Raw genomic sequence first — 15,501 nt, 5'->3', positions numbered from 1 at the left:
TCGTAGTCCCGATATTATCTCGGTTTACAAATTTGCACTTTTGTACTATAGTCTGGCGAGCTGTGGCGTTACGGTGAATTATAGTTATGAAGAAGAACCTTTTATTGTGATGGATTCAATATTGCATCATTGAAATGAGATGATGACAATTACTATCCTTCTTTACCTATTTGTCATAATCCGAACCAAAATCATCCTTCCCCAAGATCTGAGAATCTAGTAGGCCTCCAAGGTGAGTTGACGCGAATCCTTGGCCCTTTCTCCTCATCTTTGTAATTTCTCTAAGGAAAGGCATCGGGCTCTTTGAACATGGGAGCACAGAGTCCCCATGTGTCTTTCTGCTTGGTACCCAGCCATCGTTCTCTGTGTTTCCTGAGTCTTGTTGTGCATCAAAGCTTAGACTAAGATATTTGCAAAGATCCCGATAGTACTGCTCATGTTCGAAGAAGAGTTGTCCTGCAAATAAATTCAACCGAATTCGTGAATGCACGCCAAGCGGGGATCTTGAGCTGGTATTGGATACCTGTTGTACGGGGCAGACGTCGAAGTATTCAAAATTGGCCATGCCCCGAGATACCCTGGGAGCATAGCAGTGAAGTTGTACAAACTGGGAGAGCTTAATATCAGAAATAAGTTCATTGGCTTCGTAAGGGCTGATGAAGATTAGCTGAGGCTCCTCATTTTGGCAGAATTCAAGAATCCATCGAACAGGCCGCAGGTAATCGTCCATGTGAACAACTCCTGTTCTTTCGACTGTTTCGGAGAAATCTCTTGTGACGAACTGTGATGATTGAAAAGCCCAAGCGTCTTCTTCAAGACAACGGCGACATGAAGTATCTGCGAAAATACTAAACGGTGACATAAAGACCGATGAATTAATATCAAACTTCCCTGACCGTACGAGAGTGACGAGTTGGTGAGCAAGTCGGTGTGGCATCGGTTTAGCAGGATCGGGGCGTTCGATGTTTTGCTCTTCTTCAACTTCGTGGTCTACTTCCCGTTCCTGTTCTTCCTGTATTCTAACGCTGTTGGTTACCATGACATCGAATTCAGTGAGTCGTTTTGCGATTTCATTTCCACTTGGTGTATCCCGAACGTGATTCTCAATTTTCAGAGACCTATCATTGACTCCGTACATGTCAAGGAGTGGGCGGCTTTCCGGCTCCATTATAGCATCTCTGAGAGCTAAAATATTACCATTAGATTGGTAACTCTCCCACCCTAGACTCCTCTTCAAGTACTGCAGGCCCTGGCCTGCCCAAACTGCGAAGCCGTGTTGGATTTGCCGACAACTTTCTTGCATAGTCCATACAAGAACATCTGAAACGCCAATACTTTCCATCTCTGATTTTCCGGTCTCTTTTTGGATATGGGAGTATATATCGGGTGGGGCGAGGAAGGTTAAGGAATGGCCATTTCCAAGTTTCCTCATTCTCATACAACCTATATGTCTCCTGGTTAGCTCTATAGGCCTCTACACTACTCTTGCAACAGTGGTCTGACCTTGAACAAATTTGTCCTTTGCGAGATTCGGGCCTAATGTCACAGCGGCGCGAGTCTTTACAGGCAATTTCAAATCAGTGCCGCTATAGGAAATAGTTGAGAAAATTAGCATACATACGAGCGATTGTAGAATGGCAACAAGGTTCCAATTTGGGGTCCCTACCGGGTATGGGCTTCATCGAGATATACGAGAGCCTGGTCAAGCTGCTTGGAGAGATTGGGGGACACAAAAGGCTCAATCTTCCCATCTCTTTTCATCACCAATATCTCATCGTCCTCCCCCAAAAATACAGCTCCATGAACATCAGACGATGTATCCAGTCTCAACCATTCCCGTACAACTTCAAGATTGGTCAGCTCTAGAATCTGCGCACCAACATCGAGGAGTACTCGAACTTTGGGCCGTAATCCAACAATCTGTTCTAACATTTCACCAGCCTGCAATCTCTGCCCATTTTTATGAACTTTGACGACACTGTTATTCTCTTGCTGTAAAATGTTCATCAAGACCAAGGAGTTCGTATGAACTTGCTGTGGAAGGTCGAGCTGCTCTATGCTTGTTGGGAGGAGATATCGGTTATCATTAGTTCCGCTGAATCCAGTTGTATTGTGATCCTTTTCTTTGGCTATATCCCACCCACTTGTCGACAGTTTGTGCGGGAAGCCTTTCGCCTCACGTGGAAAGATGAGCTCTGAGAGAAAGAAATCGATGACATGTTTGTTATATTTGAAGAAGGGAAATATGTCTTTCTTGAGTTGGTCCTGGTCCAAGAGATTTAGGCCTTGTAATTTCGAGAGACTGGCAGGAATCTCTTTGTATCGCTTGGTCCACAGTGCCCATTGCTCATATGTTAGATCCGGGTCATCTGTTTTCAACAACAGTTCAAAGCAGCTCTCAAGATTTGAATCCTCTAATCCTCCGTAATAATATGTCAAGCATGTCAGAGTTAGAACAACTTCTGGGTGGCCAAATTCCGCTTTAACGGCTGGCCGATCTTTCGCCCTGTACGGAACAGCTAAGTTAGAACGCTTGACATCAAGACCGTAATCTACCCTGTATCTTTTATCCCGGAGGATGAATAGAAGAACACCATCGGCTATGAGACCTCGAAGCACAAGTAATTGAAATCTCAAATGGTTGCATTCCCGCAAGACAGTCTCTTGTAGGTCTGCGGATATGTCGCGGACTGCAATGAATTCAAAAATCTTTTGTCGTAGCTCATCGTTCATAAGCCGTAGCTTGGATGAAATTCTAGGCATTTTGTCGATGTTGTTGGTACATAACCTCTTGGCCATGTCAACCAGCATTCTTTCTCCAGTCTTCTGGTCAATAATCCTTATGGTTGGGTATTTCGCCTCTCCAGATGCCAAGACTTCGATGGTGGCCGGATCTTTGGTTTCCCATACTGTTGCCTGTTCCTGCAGGTAGTCAAGGAAATCTTGTATCACAGTCCAGCGATCCTGGTCGCCTTCGAGTGACTGCTGTTTGCCCATGGTGTATATTAGTTGATAGCGGATGTGAAGTATTTCGTCACTTTCGTCCAGGACATCCCTAGTATTTTCATCCAGCCATTCTTGCGTCTCTATTAAACCGTCCGCAAAAGATCTGTTTCCGTGCAGTAACTGTTCCATTCCCAGAAGTTTGAATGAGAGTAAGTGTTCTGGGAGGGCCAAAAGAATATCTCCATTCAATTTGCATCTCTCGTATAGTTGTCGTATTTTCCAAATGTCCGCAGACTCTATTTTGAGGCCTCGGTTGAAGGGAAGGAAATAAATTCTCCGGTCACACAAGCCACTAAGCCTTTGTACGAGAATTTGAAACATCTGCGTAGACAAAGGCTTTAGAACGATTGGCCTCACAAGTCTGGTGGTATCCGCCAAAGCCGCAGTAACCATTGGCATAATGACCTATCACAGTCACAAATAGACGGAGTTAGCTTATTCTTACTTTCGAGAGATCTGAGAAACATATCCGTTAGACTAGATTCAACTTACTGCTGACTTCCCCTCTCCCATGTTCAACTGCATCACTGCATTCCCATTTTCTTGCTTTCTCATCATCTCTAACCCGATTTGGGCTTGAGTTGGCCTTATAAGCATTTCAGAATCGATCTCGAAGAGTAACCAGTTAACGTAATCCTCAGCGTTCCAATCTTGTTTTTGGAAACCGTGAATCTCTTTTTCGATTTCTTGGACGGCCATTTTGTATGCAAACCGGCACAGTCTATTTGATCGCTGGAGCGAAGTAATCGCCTCCCCAAAGCAAATAATATTTCTTACCCACTCTGGAGAAATCTCTTTCCTGTGTTTCAAGCGAAGCTGTTGAAGAATCTCCAAGTTTGTTGAGGTAGGCCAAAGACCAGCCAGTTTCAGCAGTTGCTCAAAAGTTGTTTGGGGGGATAAAGTTTTCTGTAGCGTTTCTAAGAGGGCTTGTATGCACGCGTCACTGTGACCTTTGTACTGGAGCATCCGTTCTGTCAAATTGCCGATAGAACTAAAATACCCCTGGGGGGCTGACTCCTCAAGAGCTTGAACGCTTTCGAATAAGTCGTCTCCATACTTTTTAGCAAAAGCTCTTGTGGAACTTTTGAGCTTGAGGATAATTGGCGTGATGCATTCTCCAGTATAGTTTGGTTTTGAGACCATCTGCCGTTGTAAGCTTTCGAAAAAATCCTTAGTGACTTGGTCTTTCCGAAGCTCCTGAAACTGTGCGGTATTTGGAGCCTTTCTCTCCTGTAGTAGATTGACCAAGGATGAGGAACATAATTTTGCATTCTCTGACAATTTTTCGACCGGAGAGCGCGTGATAGTTGAAGCATCAAAGGGATAGATTGGTTCCTCGGTAGCCACAAAGCCGCTTAGTGTTGCTTTCAAAAGTTGGAAGTATTCGAAGAGTTCACGATTTTGGCGGCAGATCTCAAAACGCGCACGAATATTTTCCATAGCAGTAGTTACTTCGAGTAAACTATAGTAGCTTCTAGGATTTCGCGGGGTATCTGCTTTGTACTGGCTCATTATCTCGTCGGTGGCTGCAGATATCTGCTGAGCCAAGTCCTGTTCATAAGCTTGTCTTCTTCGACGAGAATGATCATAGTCACTTTCGTAGGAGTTCTTCGGGACTGTAGTGCAATAAACTGACGAGTACTGAGAATCTCCAATACCAACGACCAAAGACTTGAAAACTCTGCGGACAAATGATGTTTCTGGGTACGAGCCAATATTAGGCTGGAAGAATCTGTACGAAGGAATGATGATATCCTTGAAACTTCCACTGGCAGCAATTGTTATTAATGATCTCAAAATACCCTTGTCCGCGGCGCCCCTATACATCCATGAGCAAAAGATAAATAGTATAACAAAACGATCTTGTTTCGTACAATTCCGACACCAGTTGTAAAGGTCACACCAATTTGTAATTGGATCGCAGTTATATGTTTCCGGGGTGTAGGTAGGAGTAAAACTACGATTGATTCCAGTCAGTTTTTGCAGATCCATGAAGTATGTTCCGAGATCGGCTTTCAAGTCGTTGAGCTTGCTCCATCTATATATTGTTTTAGATATGTCGCAAACGTCTCTTTCTTTGCTGCTCGGATTGTGTCTTAGTTGGTAGGAATGGGAGTGAGATATTCGATTACGCGCCTCTACGTCTCCTTGATCGAATATGCTATTGTGATACCTCGCCCGGTCTAAAAGATCGATGGAACCATGTTCTAGCTTCTTGTACTGAGTCGAGCCTTCAAGTAAGAACTGCCTACTAGACCAATCATTAAAGATCTCTACCACCAAGGGATAAAAGTTGTCATGCTGAACCCAAGTAGGTAGTGATTCCTGCCAATCAACTTTCTGCATAACTTTAAGATGATCAGGATAAAAACTGCGTTTGGGAGTCAGTTTTGCAATGAGTTTTAAAATACTAGCCTCTGCTTCCTGGAGTGTTTGGAAAGAGAAGGAGGTTGCATTTCGCAACCCATCTAGCGCTTCGGCAATACCAGTACGTCTCGTAAGAGGATCCGGGAGGATTCCACTACATAATCCATGTAAGTATAGACGCGTATATCGTGCCTTCAGAGTCCCATCATCGACTAGTCTATTCATAACTCGGTCGATTTGGTAGACTGTGTAACTATGCTCGCTTTCTGGCGGTTTGATATATACCGAGGCGTGTCCACTTTCTGATTTATATGTCGCAATATCCCCGTACGGAAGCAATATACACTCCTGACTTAAGGTTTTATCGTCCAGCCGAAGCTTTAAGAAATTCCTTAAGCCAATAAAGGTCCCGATATCCTGATTCTGATCGACGGTCCATCCACGAAGACTGCGACACTCTATTGAGTTAAATTCGTTGACGAAAAACTCGAGTTTGTATCTTAGTAAGGAGAAATTAACGGAGGAATTTTCGTTCTTCGTCGTCGCTACGATGTAATCCCGTTCTTCGACTGGTTTAAGCACTTTGGTAATCGAGTCCTGGATATTACCATTGAGATCTAAAAGGTAATACCCGTTCCGAAGCATGACTTGGCGTTGGCGACTCCGGAGTGATAGTTCCAGAGTCCAATCCTCTGAAGGGTCTGGGCTTTTCCACCATTCTGGTCGTTGATAAAACATTATCTTCCGCCTGCTCAAATCTAGCCACTGTGTACCGTTCTCTAATATCGTCATTGGAATATCACCTAAAAACCTCTCTGACCGAATGAACTCGGTAAGTTTGGACCCATCTCGATCACCTTTTCGGATTATCAAATTTTCTCCCTCTAGGTGAAAGTATAGTTTGAGGTCGCAGAAAGGTTCCTTTGTCTCGTATGACGTCCCGTTTTTCTCTGAAGTGACAACATCCAATACAATCTATGAAAAATCCAACAATCCTGGTTAGTAAAGTTTTATTCATATACGGTCGGAATAGCAAGGTGGTATAACAAAGAACTTACATTTCCAAGAAGCGTTTTATATGTCTCGTGTGTGAAATAATTCAAAGGAAGCCTCCCATTTGGCTTCCCATTGACCAAAAGCTTTCCTTCAAGAATATTCAAGTGGACAACCGTTACCGCTTTGTCTGTGGATGCACAGGATCGCAAGGCCCACCATCTAGTGGCCGGAGCAATAAGTTGTTGCCAAGTCCCACAAATCATCTTTCCTGGTAAAATCTTTTCAATGGCCGATGTAAGAATGGTGTTTCCTTCTTTACTTTGGAGCTTCTTTTGGATGAATGATTCTACTCTAACTGAAAAACGCCTATTTTTCTCTAGAAGCAGCTCAAGATCAGGAGGCAGACCTCTATAGACGCCAAGAGAATTGTCGTATATAATATTCTGACATACGAGATACTCAATAACGTCGGCAGAGGTCTGGAATATCTCTGGGAACAGGCTTTCGTCGACATCGAAAGTGTTGTATTGTGTGCCGGCTATTCTCAGAAGCCATCTGCGTAAATCTTGAATTTTTTCTTCGTTTTGGGCCTTCTGAATCTTTTGTTTAATTGATTCGATCCATGGGTCGCAGACTTTACGCGCGTCCTTTAAAAACATAAGCGCCTTGGGTCTCACAGACTTGTGACCACAGCTGACGAGCCTTTGAGCCAATAGTACCAACGACTTGAGAGCTATAGCTTGTTCCCAATTGTCTCTCAAAACTGATAAGGATTTTGTCAAAGAATTGAGTAGCTCCTGAGAAAAGGCTTCTTCGGACAAAGTTATATGTGAGTCTCGGCGCCAGTCTTGAGGGTCTGTGGCTCTTCCGAGATGGCATGCGGCGTGTAGCATAAGAATATAGACTGGGTCTTTGTTGAAAGTAAGATCTCTCTTATGCAGCTCCATTAATATATTATGCCATTGTAGAAAACGTCCTGATCGAAGAGTCGCAAATGCATCGTACTCGCGAAGTGTTAGTGAAGCAGGGCATTCGAATTGACGTGCAATCGTTTCATTTGGTGTATGCACGACGTCATTGACAGCGTATGATAGTTTTTCGTATGTCGTATCAAAGATGGTGGAGTTGCAAAGCGGCTTGATAGTGCAAGTTTTGTGCTGAGACTGCACCCATTCCTCGTTTCCGGAGTCATATAATTGAAAGTGACCGGCATGTTTAACAACCACATCGCTTTGTGATGCTGGGAATTTGCGGCTTCGGTGGTGAGATTCGTGGCTGATGGATTTCGTTTTAGATGCCCAGGTAACTCGAAAAGGTTTGCTGGTATCGTTTTGGCCTAGGTCGCCCCACTGATCGAACCTGTAAGAGTCCCCTACTTTGGATGTCTCTGTGGCGTCAGTGGCGCATACTTTCATCATTATATAGTAAGTCGTGTCCCGCCAGAGCGCAAAGTCCCGAGGGGGTTGTAGTTCAAATAAGACACATCGTGCTTCAGTTTCATCGTCAGGAAGCGGCCACTCATGAACATCGATCGACATATCCTCCGCTTCCTTCAACAATTTGCATTTTGTACAGTACCAAAGTTTGTGAGAATGGTATTTATAGACGGAATCGTAGTAGTAGTCGCACGCGTCCCTATCTCGAGCTTTTTTCAGAAGCTCATTATACCTAGCATCGCTGGTTTGGAGTTCCTGGATTTTGGCTTCCCGATCCCGAGTGGCTTTCGTGATTATGACCTCTCGCAAGATTTGAAGGTCCTGATTGGTGGCATAGTATTGAGGCGCGAAGGAGCTCGGTTGTGCTTCTGCATTAAATATTGAGGGTCGTGGTTCTGCCTGAGAGTGGCGCCCAGCTAGATACTTCTCGACCTCGGTGACACGTTTCATGTCTGACTCTTGAATAAAGAGAAGTGGCTCGAGGAGCTGCTGGGGTATCTCCGGCGAGTATTTCTTAATAAGAGGTTTCTCGGAACATGTGGATCGGTCCAAATACATCCACATCTCAATAATTGTCAATATCATTCTTGAGATGTCGAGGATATTGCGACCCTGGTATGCCTCATTAGCCTCTTTGTGATATTCCAGAATTTTGGAGGATAGCGTTTCAATGACAGTAGCATTCTTTGTTTTCGAGCACCAGGTGCACAGGTTTTGTTGAACCCATATCTCAAAGTCAATTAAGCTGATAGCCTTAATTGCTTCGGAGTTTCCTCCTAAGAGAGGGAATGAATCTAATGAAACAACGCGATTGCTCTCGGTTGGGTCTGCTACCTCGCTATTTGTTGGCACTGGGTTCTCATACACATGGAGTCTCTTTTTGATCCATGGAATCGAGTTCGGAAGCGATATGTTAGTATTATCCGCGAGATTAGTCGCGGTGCCAAGTTCACTGTTCCAGGAAACCTTGCGGGTTGATTCTGTCGTTACCACCCCCCATCGCTTCTTCAACAACATTGATCCCCTCTCAACAGTCGCAATGATGCGCTGTAGCAAATGGGGTGGCACCTCCTCACCTTTCATCTTCTGGCAACGTCTTGCCAATTTTTTGCTTGTACAGGAAATTGCATAGCTTTCGTGGTTGTGGGCAATCGCTCGTTCAAGGAGAGCCCGGATGACTTCCAACATGAGCAATTTGTACTGTTTATTGTTCAGAGTGGTTTGTAATACCACACGAATGACGAGCCACATTCCGCTTCGTCTCCACGGTTTATTCGCGTTATTCCAGTTACATTCATCCCGGATACTTTTGGTGATACTTCGAGGGGTTGTTTCGGTTCCTATCCCTCGCATCATACCAGTGAAAAGCTCAGTGATGTAGCGGGGGTCGGGGCAACTTCGGGTTTCGGAAAGGTCATTGCCGCCCTTTTGGCTTTTTGGAAGAGTCTCGGAGCTAAACTCTTGACTCGTCATATGGTGAAGGAACTCACTCAGTTGCTCCAGAAATCTCGGGTCCGCCGCGATCTCCCAGGGAATGGCAGTTGTTGGCCCTGGATAGCTGCATTTCAAACGGCCTTTGCAGTTTACTGGCGCCTTTGGGAGCGGGGATACTTCGAATGCCTCTAATTGTAGGGATTGTTCGACTCGCCGGAAGGTTATGGCCGCATTCTGTCCGACAACATGCAGACCAAAGGCCTCTATACCATGATCTTAGCTTCAAGAAAATATTTTACAGTAGGTACTTTTAATGATGGCCAAATGTCGAACGGACTTACCTCCGAGATCCAAGTTAAGAACTCCAGCCTGGAGTTGGGTTTGAAAGTCATGGCGAGGATTATGAATATCGACCATCCATTTCAAGCTCTTGCTTGCTTTAGTAATTTCGATACCGATATTTCCAGGGCTGGGACCGGCAGAACGGCTGACTATCTCAGCGACAAACTTCAGGAGCCAGAATTCCTTTTGCTGGAGATCATCGGGCTCTTCCTGAGGCAGCTTCGGGGGAAGAACAATATTGCCGATCAGAAAATCAAGATCGACTTCCTCCATGATATGGTATCCGAATATTATCCTGATCAGCTGAGTCTAGGAGCACACAATTTTAGTTTCATTAACATAATCTCAATGTATGAATCGCTACTGAACATGCGCAAAGTGGTAATAATGCACGTGTGTTCCTCGTATAAACAAACCCAGTGATTTAAATGCTATGCAAACATACAAGCGACGTTTATTTGGTTTTAAAAAAATATGAGGACGAATGCGGTGAAATATATATTTGCAAAGATGCAGTTTAGTTAGAGAAATAAATACTTCTGCCACAGTGGAAGAAAGACTTAAATCCAGAAATTCTGAAAGATCGGTAGACACGTGGAAGATCTTTGATTTTGAGTTCTACTAGAATGTGTTGATGCGCATGCATTTGCTATATATACTTGATCTGCAGCGTGAGTATCTAATCTTGCTTTTGGTTTTGTACTCATTGCCGCAGAGTTTTATTACCTGCAAAATTACGGCACAGTAACCAAGTAACCCCCGCACGGAAACACAAAGAAACCTATGGTCCAGAGCCCCGTTACACAGGCATTAATTGTTTAGGGGCCAGCCATCATGATATCACATGTAGCTTCGAGAGATATTAGAACCAAGTATCCCCTTCCGGACAATATCGCATGTATTATGAATCCATTCGGAATAACGTGCTTGAACAATGCACCTACCCATATGCGGTCAAATAAGTGAATGGTGCTAGAGGCGAATCCTTCATTCAATCAGTTAATGGGAGCTCCAAAGGTGGCCTGGTCTCCAAAGGATGCCTGGGAGACGCAAATTGCAATCTTGCAGGAACCCAAGTTAATCAACGCCCAATCACACTCACTGTACTATTATTACGATGGTTTCCCGAATATATTCATCCCTTGTATGATTATATGAGGTGTGGTCAAACCCGAGGAACGAGATCGGGCCACAAAACGTTTAAGACTTTTCACCTAAATCCTGCGCACGGACGTTACAAAAACACGGAATTTTATTGTTTTGAGACACGGAATTACAAGACTTAAGTGTGCAGATGCTTGTATTTTAGTTATAAATTAAACCAATTGATTTTCATGGAGTTATGAGCTTTGTAGTTAAGTTAACGGGGTTGTTGCAATTTATTTATGACAACGCAGCCCAATTGCGAGCGAGTGACCAGCCTACCCGCCAACTATTGGCCAGCCTGCCCGCCAGCCTGTGACCAGCATAATACCAACCAGCTTACCAAAATTACTTAGTATTGTAATTTGTGACTAAGATATAAGCTCCGTTACGCTTAAGTATTGTAATTTCGAGTCTCAAAACGATAAAAAGTCTGTGTTTTTGTAACGTCCGTGCGCAGGATTTAGGTGAAAAGTCTTCAACGTTTTGTATGCCCGAAGGTGTCGTTCGTCGTTGTCTGTGGTTACAACACACTAAACAGGCCTTTACGTAAAAATGCCACAACGCGCAACGATGTGAGCTTTTATTAACATCTTTTGACGGTTCTGTTCGTCCTATCCAAGCTAAGGTATTATCTAGTTCCAAAAGTTAGCTACACGCAGTACCAAGTTCTCTCGCGAGGCCGAGAGCAATATTCAAAAATGTCAAAGAACAGACTTTGCGGTTTCTCGAATCGCACGATATCTCGGTACCGTATCGGTCATTAAGTAGGATGTTTTTCAAAGAATATCACATATCTGGGTCATTTCCTTGGTCTCTGAGTATAGGCCAATCAGATTCCCCGGAATTATAAATATTCCGATTTAGCTTCTCGAACAAAGCGAACACTACCGATCCCGACTAGAAGCTCAGCGATCTCTTATCTCTCCCTGTACTTGATACAAATACTAGAGTTCCACTGCCGGTTATAAGCCTGAGCCCTTCCGGGAGGTAGGCAGCTTTGCGGACTAGCAACCATTTTGCGGCACGCAATCGTAAATTCCAGCACCCAACCACGGCCCAGGAGGATCCCAAGTGCAGGATCGACAAGAATCAGTCACCAGAACCGGCAAAAGGTAACAGCAAAATATATAGGACGTAAATTCCCCGTTTTTCGCACCAATAGTATACGTGTTAGCGTCCCAGGACATATGCTGACTGAGCTGTTTAAAAGAAGTCGATACTGGTAACCAGCCCGACTGCACCGAGAAGGGCATCTCAAACGAACGGAATGATAACTCCAAGTACGATATCTCGACGCCGTGTATATCCACCGGTTATGTTGCATATTTACTAATCAAAATCTATGTTTAGAATGATGCGTCTACAACGTCAGTCTCTCGACGCACTACCTTGCATTCCGAGCCTTCCGTTTTCGAACGGCTCTTGTTTGACGAAGCACAAGAGCGGTCAGATGTTTCAGAAATCTTTGGGAATATTGGGAGTGTTATGGAGAATCAAGTCGCTGCTTAGTATTCCATCTTATGGAGCCGAATTTTCAGACGAGTGTAATTGTTACGTCTGTAAATGAAGTTTGTGGCTGGCCGTTGAGATTTCCAAGTTCGCCTCTTTGCTGCCTCTGTTGCAACTTTATTCCACCCTTTAAGACCTTGTGTTGAATTCATGAAACGGGTCTACTAACTGGACCACAACTACGTACAACATAAAAAGCATCGTCAGCAATGTACCTCGATGCTTGCAATGTTTTCTATACATAATACGATAAAAGTATGTACTGCAACGGAAAGAAAAATCCATAAAATTCCAGGTTTATGTATAAAGTTGATTATCCGATAATGTGGTAAGCTCATTTGACCAGTTCATCTCATCGAAAAATCAGTAATCTGCATCCAGCAGCTCCCCAGTTAGCGAATGGTATTTCCATTGCTGTACGGTTGCTAAAAGAGCATGCGATTGCGGTTCTTCCGATCCCAGCAAAGGTGGCGGAATGGTCGGGTCTTGGACATTCGCTGAACAAGGGCCTCCGAAAAGGTCATCCATGGCCTCACTGGTGCTTTCGCTAGTGTCACCGGACGTATTTCCAGCATTGCCGATAGAGGTCGAGGGGTTAATTGTGTTGGAAACCCCATTTTGTACAACCGGTACTGCTATGTCTTCGAAAATAGTCTTCAACGATGCGGTATTAGTGCCGCCTTGAATTGCTCCTTGAGAAGGCCGAATAACTCATCGCGTTGATGGGAAGAGTCAATGTGTTTCCTATCACACTCTAAGAAGATTGCTTGCCAATCTATGATGGGTATAAGGGGAGCTTGTTAGATTGTTGATCACAGTCTCGCTGGCTACAACATTGATACTTACAAGACGAAGGGATATCATCTCGGGAGAATCTGATGACATCTTTTACATCCGTAACGGTGGTGACTATATAAGTGACTTCTATGGTAATGAAAAAAAAATTTATTGGCTCTCGGTATCTAGGACAGAAAGAAAATTTAAAACTGACTGGAATCTTTTACTTCACTCTTGCAATAGTTTCGAACCGTGATCGGTAGCATTCTGTCAACCATTTCATGAGATCGAGACTCGAGAGGTTGCTTTTTTTGAATTTCATATCATTGGCAAAGTAGACGCAAGCATATCGGACAAGCGGGATACTTGGGTTACCTCTGTCCGCCCGAGGTCTCTTCTGTCTGTTGTCGTCCTCTCTTGCATCGCCATCATTATTCTTATTCTAGCGAGATTTTCCTTTACCGTCGTGCCGCGGTTACAACGAGAGCTTGTGACTAACATAGGTTCAAAGATTCTTGAGTCTGTAGATGATCCTGTTATCTCACTGAATGAACTTCCTCTAGCGGTGGTAGTAGACCTTGCATATTGCAAAAGGCGTTGGACGAACTTCTGTCGGATGATTTCAATTGTCCGTTCTATAGTGTAGGCTTTGATTTCCAGAGACAGTTTCGCGAAGACGATCACTCAATATCTGAGTTCTAACTCTCGTCCGGTTCTATGGCTAACATCCGTTCTAGACATTTTAGCGTCATGAGTAAAGGTCAATTGTCTCTCGCTTGTTCATTTCTGCGCTTCGCTTAACACGGAACTTAAGTCCTCTGATGAGCATTCTCGTATAATGGTTTCGTTTGTCATCCGTACAACGTCGACGATCGCAACGCGACTCCTTTTCTCACACAAACTATTCCCAATTCATGAACTGCATCGACAGCTGTGCCCCCTAGTTTTTATCTTTTCCCCATCTTTTCTAGATGCTTGGTAATAATATTGCTATTTGTTACATATCACTTGTACCATCAAGGAATATTATCTTCTGTCTGGTGGAAGTTGAGAGTCTGTCTATTCAGGGTGAGTGTTTCCATTGACCGTTCTTGCCATTAACTACAGCCTATTTACTGTCCTGTCCCGTCCGGCCCCGTCCTGCCCTTTTTCCTGGGAAAATTCTTTTCTGTTTATGTTTGGCAGCCAACGTGGTTTAACTGGTCCCACCAAGCATCCGTCAATTAATCAACTCACTCAAAAAACAAATCCAGATCGATGGGTTCTATGTAATTGCCTTAAGGTCCGTGCCCGCTTCGATCCCATGTTCTAATGATGATGAGGGTTAACTCTTTTGGTAGGATCTTCTTTCCGAAGAAGACAGTCTTGATGCACTCGAAAACGACCGATTCCGAACATGCTCATGCAACGATAAGTTTAAGATCTCGCGTCGGTTGGAGGTTCGCAACGTTTTAAAGCTAGTAAGACGCGCAAACGATATCCAGGCTGGAGCGACTGAGGAAAGCAATTGGGTCGCACATTCAATATCCCTCTTGCAGCTTGTGATCGGTGAAAGAGGGGAGATCTACCCTCTCCGAGTTGATAGCGTGTAGGGTTCCTTCAGCTCTACTGTCTTCGCTGAGTTGTGCTGACATTTGAAGTACTACAACCAACCTGCAGCGAGAATTCTGCCCTTGAGTGAAATGGCGGCCGTCGAGGAGCCGCTCTGCATCGCCTAGGAAAAAACAAAGACGAGCATCCGCAATCGCTACCCCCTCGCAAACTCCACTGGTCGACGAAATATTAACGGCAAGGGCTGATATAGCATAGCCATCACGCTTCTCAAGTGCGATGAAACCGAGTCATTCCGCAACCGAATCAACACGAGGTTCGGTCGCTACGAGCTTCCACTTCCCTTAAAGAATATGACCCGACTACCAATTCTCACATTTGAGGTTAAATCTCTCGATGGCAGCTCACTTGAAGCAGAGAACCAAGCTACAATCTGCGCGAACTCTATTTTGCAATCGTGGCGCTGCCTTGGACCGCGATCAACCTATTCCAAAACAAGTGACTGCGACATAAATTATCCCACTATCGCAAGTCTAAATAAGAACGGACAGGTGGAACCGACGATGATGACGAGTAGTGAAATATCTGCAGATAATATTCCAACCTCCCCTCCGCGCAAGCCACCGCGGCAACCGACCAAATTGGGATTGATCACGCCTTCGGAATCCATGTCAACGCCTACATATGGTCCTGTATCGTTGTTTACACTCACTCGTCGGCTGAAAGTGATGAGGAGGTTGCGGCACGGGGAGGATTCTCCCGCTGTGTCCTTGGTCCTTACATAGTTGGCGACACTCGAACTATCGAAGGTACCTACAAAATCTTGCAATTTTTAGATCGCCTCTTCAACTATAAGACAAATGTCTGGTTGCCGGGAATCGCTCAGAGAGACCCCATAACCTCTTTTGTGGATAGCCAGTGTTGCATTTTCACCGTC

The 15,501-nt window shown here is 44.4% G+C and overlaps 2 protein-coding genes across 3 annotated transcripts; one reads left to right on the top strand and one right to left on the bottom strand.

Moving 5' to 3' along the window:
* Positions 1-166: 166 nt before the first annotated feature.
* DFL_007638 (uncharacterized protein) lies at positions 167-9,854 on the bottom strand (the record flags this gene model as incomplete). Its single annotated transcript, XM_067637251.1, has 9 exons — positions 167-1,443; positions 1,504-1,586; positions 1,667-3,411; positions 3,499-4,728; positions 4,809-4,825; positions 4,881-5,044; positions 5,180-6,348; positions 6,432-9,502; positions 9,581-9,854. 9 exons carry the CDS (start codon positions 9,852-9,854, stop codon positions 167-169), a joined length of 9,030 nt encoding a protein of 3,009 aa, XP_067488787.1.
* A 4,130-nt stretch (positions 9,855-13,984) lies between these two features.
* On the top strand, positions 13,985-14,694 carry DFL_007637 (uncharacterized protein; the record flags this gene model as incomplete). 2 transcript variants are annotated; one of them, XM_067637249.1, is made up of 4 exons in its annotated part: positions 13,985-14,081; positions 14,267-14,295; positions 14,354-14,601; positions 14,673-14,694. In XM_067637249.1, the coding sequence occupies 4 exons, from the start codon at positions 13,985-13,987 to the stop codon at positions 14,692-14,694; spliced, it is 396 nt and encodes a 131-aa protein (XP_067488785.1). The 2 variants fall into 2 exon arrangements, with proteins under 2 accessions (XP_067488785.1, XP_067488786.1); XM_067637250.1 differs by having other exon boundaries at positions 14,654-14,690.
* Positions 14,695-15,501: the final 807 nt, after the last annotated feature.

This window comes from Arthrobotrys flagrans (genome assembly GCF_004000055.1).
Source record: "Arthrobotrys flagrans strain CBS H-5679 chromosome Unknown unitig_8, whole genome shotgun sequence".
In the NCBI taxonomy this organism is placed as follows: domain Eukaryota; kingdom Fungi; phylum Ascomycota; class Orbiliomycetes; order Orbiliales; family Orbiliaceae; genus Arthrobotrys; species Arthrobotrys flagrans.
The sequence above is the reverse complement of the archived record's forward strand: the minus strand, read 5'-3'. Positions and strand labels throughout refer to the sequence as shown.